Here is an 11,714-nt window from a genome sequence, read left to right as displayed (position 1 = left end):
CCCTGATTCTCTGAGGACAGGCCCCTGATTCCCTGCGGACAGAGCGCTATTTCCCTGAGGATGGTGCCCTGATTCCCTGAGGACAGGGCCCTGTCTTTGGTCCTCCTAAAACCTTGTCCTACTTGTCAAGGGCAGAGATACAGGGGTCTTACAGATATACCAGCTGTTTCACTGACTGAACGAGTCTGGCTCTTAAGCAGTTTACACTTTCTTGACAAGACTTTCAACATTTTCCATGTGACAGTGTTTCTCAGAAATTCTGTAGAACGAAGTCAGTGAAACGAAAAAACTCAACTTCCAGGAGCCTGTTTTTAAAGCGAACAATAAACCCTCAACTCCACATCAATAAACAGTACAACAAAATCAGATGTAAAAAAAATACATATGAATGGATCACGTTTTATTAAACTAGTAAATATAAATACTGACGAAGGTCATACAGAATGGAGTTATTTAAAAATACAAAGTTGTTCCTTGATGGTTAATTATATTTTTATGATTATAATTTTTATCATAATATCTATCATTTCAATTTTATGTACAGGTTGCCCCGATTTACAACGTATTTGAGTTACGACAAACTGCACTTACGATCCTGTTTTTTTTCCATACAATGCTGCAGTCCGTAATTTGCTGATGTTATCATTCTCAGACATTCACTCAAGATATTTATATGTAACGTTTTAAAGACAAACAAAGATCAGACTTACAAAGATACTGATAATAAAAGGCAATAATAATGAAAACTAAAAAAAAAAAAAAAAACAGAAGTATTCAACTTACGTCAGAACCAACTTATGACAGAGTCATTGGAACAGAATTCCAACTACTTGTATACATTGTGTATATACGCAAATTTATTATAATTAAGGACAGTAAAAGGAAGAGAAAAGAATTATTTTAAGAAACTGTTAGTCTACAATTGTGGTTCACCCAACGAATATTTATTGAACACCTAATATATTCTGGAGCTCTGGTGGCACAGTAGTTAAAAGCTCAGCTGCTAACCAAAAGGTCAGCAGTTCAAATCCACCAGCCACTCCTTGGAAACCCTACAGGGCAGTTCTACTCTGTCCTACAGGGTTGCTATGAGTTGCAATCAAGCTGACGGTAACAGGTTTGGTTTCTTGGTTTGATACTATATTCTAAATGCCAGAACCATCTGATAGAAATATAATGTGAGCCAAGAACGTAATTTAAAAATATTACATACTAGAATACTTTTGAAATGTTTAAGCTTTTTCTACTAGCCACATTTAAAAGAGGAAAAGCAAACAGGTAAAATTAATTTTAATAATATATTTTATTTAACCCAATGAGTTTAAAATATTATCATTTCCACATATGACACTGGCCACATTTCAAGGGCTCAACAGCCACAAACGGTTAGTGGCTAACACAGCACACAGCACAGTCTTAAGCACTGTTCCAGGCACTGGGAACGCAACAGTGAACACCACAAACGATACACAAACTACAACAAGTAAATCAGGTGGTGACATATTCGTGCATAAACACGAAACGCAGAATGACAGGGACTTCACAGCCCCCAGGAAGTCACTCTCCACGGGTCCCATCATCCACAGCTTATTATTTCTTGAAAAGCTAATGTTACCAACACTTTAAACTGCATTGTCTCTCTTTCAAAAGACCAGTAGTTAAAGAGAAAGAATGGTTTGTATTTACAGCAACTTGTTATTACATGAAGCACTTCATGTCAGAAAAAATTAAGTAGGTACCAAAAAAAGAAAGCAGCGTCCCAAAAGATAAAGAAGGAAAAAAGTCAGAGTCACAGACCAACCTGGGGAGTGTTACACACGACCACCGTCACAGTACAGGAGGGCTGGACTAAACTGTGTAAGTTCAGTGACTGTACACTCAGCTTACCTGGATTTCCAGACAATTCCTTATCGCTGACACTGTTATAGCTTAAGAATTTTACTGTAAATCTCTGGGTCAATATTCCTAAAAATACAACAAAATAAAAACATAACGTGTACCTTTCACTAGAAGAAATTATCACCCATAGTGTTAACCGTTTAAAGTTACATTTTGACGTGCAAAACGATGCTCGCTGATTAAATCACAAATACGCATGAAAAATAAGCCTGACTTAAGTTTATGTGTTATAATTATGACACTCTCGAAGAAAGAAAAAAAAAAAGCTTTAAACCAACAGTACTCTCTCTGCCTTCCACAAACTCACCTTTCTGGTGGGCATCAATGTTTGCCCTCATAATTCTAACATTTATTTCACTGATGGTATTATTATTCCATCTGAACACATAATGCTCTTCCAAATTCACGTTTCTGGGAGCTGATCCCTTATTTGAAAGAGTTTCTGTAAATAAAACAAGACTTTAATGAATTAGAGAGTCTTTGGAGCACACGTCTATTAACGCAGGTTTTCTCTGCCTGGCCGACCTCCACACCGCGGCCGTCTGTCTCTGACTCCTGACACAGCACGGTCACTGCTTCCTCAGAGAAGCCTCCCCTGGTCTTCCAAGCAGGGGTTAGCCACCTCCTCTCCAGCATCACGGTGCCCTGAAGGAGGTCTCTCCCTTTTACTTCTGTATCACCAGCACCTGGCTCATAGCCTAACATGGAGCACATCCTTGCTAAAGTGTTTGTTAAATGAAAAATTACATAATGTCAGCTCCATAGGAGCACAGCCTGCTGTCTAGTTCACTACTTATTCTAGGCACGCTTCTAATTCTTGAGAATGAATGAATAAAATCCGAGAATTGCGATACATCATAGAGAAACACAAATAGTATCTTACATTAGAAACAAAAGCCCTGGCAATATCAGCCAAACCCTACATGGCTTACCTGGCCACATCACAATTGCAAAATTCACTTATCAAAAAAAGAAGCGTGCAAGAGGTAAAAATGCTGTGTCCTAAAGAACTCTTTCGCCTAAGTGAAAAGCATGTAAGCAAAGATCTGCAGACCCTGAGAACTAGGAGGGACCCTGGAACTCACACGATCTGGCCCTGTCTATTTGTGGATAAGGAATCCGAAGCCCAGGGCTGCGTGGAAACTGACTCAGGTCACAGAAGTGACGAGAAGGCAAGGCAAGCCAGAGCAAGTGTCATAACCGAGGAACAAAGGAAATGCTAGCAGGCTTTCTTCTCATTGTTGTGAACCTCTTGAAATTCTTAATAAAAATATATTTTACTCCGGGGCTACATATTAATTGCAAGAAATGACATACAGACTTCAGCAGAAATGATGTAAGAGTATAACACTGAAATACCTGTAAGGGTGATGAATTTGTCTAGGTCAGCTGCTTCCTCATAGATTACTTTTGGTGTAACTATGCCTAAAAAGACACAGAAGTTAACTTACACAGGCCCACATGGCCTAACGCGATCACACAGACTTAGAGAAAGCTCACCCGGCAAACATGGTAAGTAGGCCTACCCGAGGTGCCAGCTACAAGACTCTCCCCAAACACCATCAGATGGGATTCCCACTACTCTTAGCATCTAATTACAAGTGGGGAGGAGAATCTTAAAAGTCAGTGATAACAATCGGAAGAATGACTGTCATGTAAGAACTAACATGTAGTACATTGCCGGTGGGAATGTAAAACGGTGCAGCTACTTTGGAAAACAGTTTGGCAGTTCTTCAAAAAGTTAAATTACCATATGAACCAGCAATTTCGGTTTCAAAAGAACTGAAAACAGGTCTTCAAACAAAGGTGGAAACAACACAAACAAATGTCCATCAACTAATGAACGAGTAAACAAAACGTGGTCTATCCACGCAATGGAGTATTACTCAGCCATAAAAAGGAAAGAAGTTCTGATCCATGCTACAACGTGGATGAACCTCAAAAACATCATGGTAAGTGAAAGAAGCCAGACACAAAGGACCATATATCGTATGACTCCATGTCCACAAATTATCCAGAACAGGCAAGTCCCCAGAGACAGAAGGGAGATTAGTGGTTGACAGGCTGAGAGGAAGGGTTAGTGGGAGTGATGACTAACGGGTATGAGATTTCCTTTTGGGGTGATGCGTATCATTTGGAACTAGACAGAGCTGGTGGTTGCAAAACATAGTGAATGTACTAAATGCCACTGAATCGTACATTCTAAAATGGTTAATTTTATGTTACGTGAACTTTACCTCGATTAAAAAGAAAGAACTAACGTGGAATCTGCTGTCTTGTGGAATTGAAATTTTTCCAAAGAAAACGTCTTCCTCAAAAGGCAGTTGAAATATTCTTTCAAGCTGATCCAGTAGAAGTGATTTGTATCCTCATGAGATCATAGTTTATCTTAACGCTCGGGGCTGTGTTATTTTTCTACAATTGTAACGTACCTCCTAATAAACCATTTTTGATCTTCGCATTGAGAATACCATCTTGTTCCTGGTGTACTTCCAAATCCGTAATGCATTTGACATCAAAATTCTGAAGGAATGCGACGGGGGCATTCCGCAGACACTGCCCAGCCAGGGACACCTAGGGATAGGGGAAAACCTGACAGATTTATGACCTCTCTTCCCATCCGGAAAAAGACACCAGTCTCGGAAAAGTGTTCTTTTTGTAGCCTGTTCCTGCTGCTGGTCTAGCGTCAACAATGCCTAGTCCACTCACCAGTCGATCAACCGCAGCTTCCAGTTTGCTCAGCGATAATTTGCTGAACAACCTGGAAGCCACCAGTGGGGGAGTCACAATAAATACGATTTCATAAAAAACAAAACAAAAATCCCTCGCCCTGCTCTACTGACTTCAGAGTGACAGGATTACATTCACCTTCATTTTCTCTCCCTTATCGCAACAAGAATGTTTTAGTACCATCAAAATAAAATCATATGAAGAGTAAGAAAAAACGGTTAAGGCTCCCAAGTTTTCTTCCCACAGACTTTTTTTTTTCACAATTTTGATCCTGAAAAATTAAGATTTCCCATAAAACTCTATAGTCGCAAAATATTTTTCAAAATTTCGGAATGTTATGTGATGATATATTTATAGCTTCCTAGAAACTGGCTGTTAAACTAACAGAAGCGAAGAATGATAGTTACGTACTTAAATGAAAATTTATAGAAAACCTTTCGGTTTTACTTCGTAAGTTCGTTCTCTGATTTAGCAAAGACAGTGATTAATTTAAGAGTGACTTAAAAAAAAAAAAATCCAGAGAGTATAAACAGTTGAGTACGTAAACAGTCCCTAAGAGAAGAACCAGTAACTTCGGGAGAGACTTTAAAATAGCAATATGAGTTACATTAACAATGTTGTTGTTAGCTGCCTTGTAACAATCCCATGTGTGCAGACTAGAACTGCTCCGAAGGGTTTTCAAGGCTGCGACCTTTCAGAAGCAGATCACCAGGCCTGTCTTCTGAGGCAACTTTGGGTGGGTTCAAATCATCAACCTTTTCACTAGCAGTCAAGTGTTTAATCATTTGCGCCACCCAGAGAACTGTAAATTAACAATAAACCCAAACCAACCCACTACCGTCGAGTTGACTCCCACTCCTAGCGACCCTCTAGGACAGAGTAGAACTGCCCTATAGGGTTTCCAAGGCTGTAAATCTTTACAGAAGCAGACGGCCACATCTTTCTCCCGAGGAGCGGCTGGTAGGTTTGAACAGCATACTATGCGGTTAGCAGCTGAGTGCTTAACTACTCTACTGCCAGGGCTCCCTAAATTAACAACAGGATGGGAACAGTAAGAGAAGAAGGCTCAGGCACATTAAAACTTAAGTTATTACCTGTGGAATAGTGAAATACGTTTTATCTACAGTCATAATTGGATCCCCTTGTTTGTAACCGAAGTCTGCAATGTCTTTTAGATCAGTATGCAGACACGTTTCAAAGGCAGAGTCTTGTTTCGGGGAACTGAAATCAGTAAGAAAGACGATCATTAACACTTTCAGGTAGTATCTGCTAAAGCGCAATTCACCTTTTGTATTTTTTTTAGTTTTTTAAATTACAAAAGTAGTATTTTGGTGGTATGAAATTTCAATAATCGAGAACTGTAAAATATAGAAAGCTAAAGTCCCCCATGAGGCCACCACTCCTTGCCTCACCCCAGAAAAATCACAATTAAGAGTACAATCAATTTCTTTTAAATGAAGTACAATTCTTTCAAATACCTAACTCAGAAAAAACTCACTGACCTGGTACATAGGATGCAATACATATTTGTGAAAAAATTATTAAAAAAAAAACTATAATAATTGCCTGCTGTTTGCTTTAAATTAATGTAGAAAAAAGAAAAAAAACCCCATTGCTGTCAAGTCGATTCCGACTCATAGCAACCCTATAGGACAGAATAGAACTGCCTCATAAGGTTTCCAGGCTGTAAACTTTATAGAAGGAGCCCTGGTGGCCCAATGGTTAAGCACTTGGCTGCTAACTAAAGGGTCGGTGGTTTGAACCCACCAGCCACTCCATGGGAGAAAGATGTGGCAGTCTGCTTCCCATAAAGATTACAGCGTTGGAAAGTCAATGGGGTGGTTCCACTCTGTCTCATAGGGTAGCTATGAGTCGGAATCGACTTGACAGAAATGGGTTTGGTTTTTTTTGGGTTTTCAATCTTCTCAGAAGCAGACTGACATATCTTTCTCCTGCAGAGTGGCTGGTGGGTTTGAACCAGCAACATTTTGGTTGGCAGCAGAGCACTTAACCACTGCGCCACCAGGACTCCTAATCTAGCCAAGGAGAGGTTAAACAGATGAAACAAGGTGAGCGGCACTGTGAAGACTGTTGAAGCTAGGTAACACGGCACTGGGCTGAGCATACTCTCCCTCTCACTATATGACTACTATTTTCTCTATGTTTTGATTGTTTGAACATTTTCATATTGCAAAGCATTTTTAATTAAAATAAAATAGAAGGGAAAAATCAGTTCATATCAAAATATTACTCCATTATGCAATGATGTCCAGGATTTAAGTAGCAGAGAATTATTAAGGGAAATCAAACTGAAAACTAAATAAACTTGCAAACTACAACCTAGAATTGAATACTTCAAGCACAGAAGGTTTGGTGAGGTCCTGAGAAAAATGTGGCCCCCGAGACGGACCACCTGGACGTGGGACCTCCCTGGCGCTGGAGAACAACGCTCTGTCATAATCCATTACGTGACACTCACACAGCGCCGTGGTAGAAGTAACCCAGGAAGGGCGAGTTGACGAGGGGAGACTGCACGCACAGTAAGGGGAACCAGTCGGGGACGCGGCGTGTTGTCTGCGCCGAGCAAAGCTGATCAAAAGGAGGATTAACGTCTCCTCCAAACACGCCAGTGAAGCAGGACTGTCTGAAGAGTTCTGTGGAGCCTGACGAGCATTCCTTGAACGACAATGTAAAACAGCAGTGAATAGCTCCAGCTCTCCGGGCACGCGGGATGGGTTTTTACAACGCCCGAGACCTGGGACACAGCAGAGGCAGAAGGACACGAACTCTTTGGGGCCGGCAGGATGCCACCAAGGAAGCGAGAAACAGAGACAATCTCCGTCTAGCCTAAAAGTGCTTTGTGCCCATGAAAAGCAAACCGGTTCTGGATTTCTTTAGTTGGTTCCCAATTGAGATCTGTGCCTTCAAGGGAAACAGCTTTACTGGGGATGTAAGATGTGCTCACCTAAAACAATACGAGGTGAGGAGATTGGACAGAATAAGACCTCGAATGGTAATAAAATAAACTTCCCCTTTTAACTGTCATCACCCTTCAAACCCCTAGCCCAGAAAAGCCTAATGACATTTAGAATGCGGGCACACAGTTCCACCTGCCACAAGAATCCTAGAGGATTTCAAGAAGTTACTTTATTCTTTTCTTCATCCATATTGTTCCTTGTTTTCAAAGGACTGTTACTGTTAACTGCTGCAGAGTCAGTCCCCAGCTCATGACAACCCCATGCACAACAAAACTATAAGCTGCCCAGTCCTGTGCCTTCGCCATAATCAGCTGCAGATCAGACCACTGGGATTCCTAGGGTTTTCGTCAGCTGATTTTCAGAAGTAGATCTCCAGGCCTTTCTTCCTAGTCTGCCTTAGTCTGGAAGCTCCACGGAAACCTATTCAGAATCATAGTAACAAGCAAGCCTCCACTGACAGATGGGTGGTGGCTGCTCATGAGGTGCACTGGCCAGGAATTGAACCCAGGTTCCCGCATGGAAGGTGAGAAGTCTACCACTGAACCACCACTGCCCCCACACAAATGACTAAGGGTGCTAAAAGTTAAACCCATTGTTATGATGGTAGAAAAGTAAGTGATCTATTGCTTGAAACAAGAGCAATTCAAATTTAAAAATACTAGTGTATAAACTGGAGCCCTGGTGGCATAGTGGTTAAGAGCTTGGCTGCTAACCAAAAGGTCAAAAGGTCAAACCCATCAGCTGCTCCTTGGAAACCCTATGGGGAAGTTCTACTCTGTCCTATAGGGTTGCTATGAGTCGGAACTGACTTGATGGCAACGGGTTTGGGTTGGGTTTTCTGGTGTATAAATTGACAGTAATAAACTGCAGTTATCTGAAGACTTTGTTGACCCAGGCTATTCCTTGATGGGAGGGGTGGACACTGCGGTAAATGGCACAACAAACATAAAAAGAATTGGAAACAAGACATGGTAATGTGGTCTGGAAGGAAGAGGAAGAGCACATCATTTTGACATTTTTATTGGTACTGTGAACCAGATTTATGATGTGCTCTATTTTTTAATCAACCATAATTATGTAAGTATCATTATGTAAATGCAGACCCCAAACTTTCCTTGCCTGTTTTATAACACCAACTATGATACAACTGCACTCATCCAAAAATGGGGGTGTCATGGGCACCAGGGGAGTCCCTGGATGGTGCAAATGGTTAAAATGCTCGGCTGCTAACTGAAAATTTGGAGGTTCAAGTTCACCCAGAGGTGCCTTGGAAGAAAGGCCTGGTGATCTATTTCTGAAAAGTCAGCCACTGAAAACCAGGGTTCTACTGATACAAAGGGGGCTGCCATAAGTCAGAATTGACTCGATGGCAATTGGTACTGCTACTGGTACTGGATAAATGTGCCACTTTTGCATCTCTCATTCCTCTTAAATCTAAATAAAGATTAAAAATATGTATTTGACCTTGGATTGGGCAGTAGTATCTTAGATATAACACCAGAAACACAGGGAACAAAGAAAAAGCTGACTAAATTGGACTTCACCAAAATTAAAAACTTTTGTGCCTTGAAGGACACCATCAAGAAAATGAAGACAACTCATGGATGGGAGAAATGTTTCACAAATCATATATTGGATAAGGAATTTGTATCGTTAGTATATAAAGAACTTTTACAACTCAATAATAAAAAGACAAATAACCTGCTTAAAAAATGAACAGAAGTACAGCTAGATGGTGCCCGGCTACCACCGCTGACTGCTCTGACCAGGATCACAACAGAGGGTTCTGGACAGTGCTGGAGAAGGATGTAGAGCATAATTCTAACTCACAAAAAAAAAAAAAAAAAAAAAAGACCAGATTTACTGGCCTAAAAGAGACTGGAGAAACCCCGAGAGTATGGCCCCCAGACACCCTTTTAGCTCAGTGGTGAAGTTACCTCCGAGGTTCACTGTTCAGCCTGGGAGTGGACAGCCCCGTAAAACCAAATGAGACTAACGAGGTACAGGAGTCCAGTGACAAGGGCCAGAAGGCAGAAGGGGACAAGGAAGCTGGTGATAGGGAACACAAGGTTGAATAAGGATATTGCTGATGTGTTGTGAGATTGTTAACCATTGTCATAGGGCAACATTTGTAGTAACTGTTAAATGGGAGGCTATTTTGTTCTGTAAGCCTTCATCTTAAGTGAGAATAACAGCACAATTGGAAGAGCATAGTCAATGTCACTGAACTGTGGATGTAGAAATTTTAGAAATAGTGTATCTTTGGCTATGTGTATTTTCACCAAAAAAAAAAAAAAGGTTGAGAATTTAGAGGGTTAAAATGTTATGGGGTTGTTAACCAATGTCATAAAACAGCATGTGTGCTACTGTTTCATGAGAAACTATTTGTTCTGTAAGCCTTCACCTGAAGTACAATAAAAAAATAAAAATAAAAAAAAAAATGAACAGAAGATTGCACGTGATTGTTCATAGCAGCATTGTTTGCAATAGCCAAAACGTGGAAATAACCCAAGTGTCTATCAGCTGATGAACAGATAAATGTGATATATGTATATCTATGTATGATATACACACACATATATCATACATACATATGTGTGTATCTATGTGTGCATGTATGCAAGTGTATGTGTGTATATGTATATATATACACACATAGGAGCCCTGGTGGCACAGTGGTTAAGAGTTCAGCTGCTAACCAAAAGGTCAGCCGTTCAAATCCACCAGCCGCTCCTTGGAAACCCTACAGGGCAGTTCTACCATGCTTGTAGGGTCGCTATGAGTCAGAATTGACGCGACAGCAACGGGGGTATTTTTCCATACGTATACATGTATGTATCTATATATATAACATATCACAGAATATTATTTGGCCATAAAAAGGAATGGCATTCCAATACATGCTAAGTCACGGATGAACACTGAAAACACGAGGCTCAGTGAAAGAAGCCCGTCTCAAAAGGCCACATCAGCATGATCCCATTTACATGAAATGCCCAGAATAGGCAAATTGGTTGAGCCAGAAAGCAGATTGGTGGTCGCCAGGGGCTGGGAATGGGAGTGACTGTGAATGGGTACAAATGGGGTGATAAACGTTCTAAAATTAGACTGCGGGGATATTTGCACAACTCTGTAACTATACTAAAAATCACTGGAAAAAAAATGTATTTTCCTTCCTCTTTAGATTCTCTTAACTACTTCCAAGTAAGATTAAAATAATCCTGTCACTATAATTTTGGAATCATGACTTTTCCCAAAGAAATACACGTTTCTTTCCTTCCATAAACTAACTGACAATGCTACATAAGCAGATATTCTACTGGAAAAACACGATACGTGATCTCACTTTTGAAAGTCCATTCATTAAAAAGCTGCTGATGGGGAATTTCTGGGGTTCTTCACATGCTATCAGGTGGCATGGCTCCTGTGCCCAACAATCAGAGAGAACGTACCTGGTCACAGCAGCAGCGAACATCACAGGCCCCAGCTGTCAGATCACAAGGACAAGGACCAAGGGGCTGATAGACCTGGTTAGGAATCACAGTCATGTTCTCTGAAAAGCACAAACAACAGAAAAGTTCAGTGATGAAACTCTGACAAAGCACTGCCACGGGTTTGACATCCAAAAGACAGTGGAATCATTTGTTTTCCAGCTGGCCGTACCAAGTATTACACCCTAAAATGAAATGTGCTTATAACACATCAAAAGCCTACGTCTACTACACCCACAAAGAGGAAAATAAAAACCCACAGACAAGAAAATTCCCCGGAAGCCAAAGCTCAACTGAAGATAATCAACTGACTACAAGTTACAAGTTAGGATAGATTTCACGTGCTCAACATATATTTCAATATACTGAACAACTCCTTTCCTAACACAGGTGGATATTAAGCATTTACACCTTCAAATTCATTGCCTCTTTTAGCAAATAAAACTGAAATCCTGGTGACATTTCCAACTGCTGATTTAGAAGCCATCTGACCAAAAGATCATATTTAATTATGCTACCTGCTTGTCCTCAAGTCCCTAATGTACTCTACTCTGTTAGGAGCTGTGCTGTGATACAATGAGACACAGGGCCGCGCCTGACGACACGGCGAGACACA

At 40.7% G+C, this 11,714-nt stretch overlaps 1 protein-coding gene across 1 annotated transcript in view; it reads right to left on the bottom strand.

Annotated features, from left to right (window-relative positions):
• TCTN2 (tectonic family member 2) overlaps positions 1-11,714 on the bottom strand; it is a 35,212-nt gene that overhangs the window by 15,566 nt on the left and 7,932 nt on the right. The window contains exons 4-10 of the mRNA XM_023739263.1: positions 11,060-11,160; positions 7,109-7,305; positions 5,724-5,850; positions 4,332-4,473; positions 3,259-3,324; positions 2,207-2,341; positions 1,888-1,965 (exon numbers count right to left, since the gene is read on the bottom strand). Coding sequence (XP_023595031.1) covers positions 1,888-1,965; positions 2,207-2,341; positions 3,259-3,324; positions 4,332-4,473; positions 5,724-5,850; positions 7,109-7,305; positions 11,060-11,160 — 846 coding nt within the window. The remainder of the gene's footprint in view (positions 1-1,887; positions 1,966-2,206; positions 2,342-3,258; positions 3,325-4,331; positions 4,474-5,723; positions 5,851-7,108; positions 7,306-11,059; positions 11,161-11,714) is intronic.

This window comes from Trichechus manatus, unplaced genomic scaffold (genome assembly GCF_000243295.1).
Source record: "Trichechus manatus latirostris isolate Lorelei unplaced genomic scaffold, TriManLat1.0 scaffold00131, whole genome shotgun sequence".
In the NCBI taxonomy this organism is placed as follows: Eukaryota; Metazoa; Chordata; class Mammalia; order Sirenia; family Trichechidae; genus Trichechus; species Trichechus manatus.
Note: the sequence above shows the minus strand (reverse complement) of the source record. Positions and strands in the feature narration are given on the sequence as shown.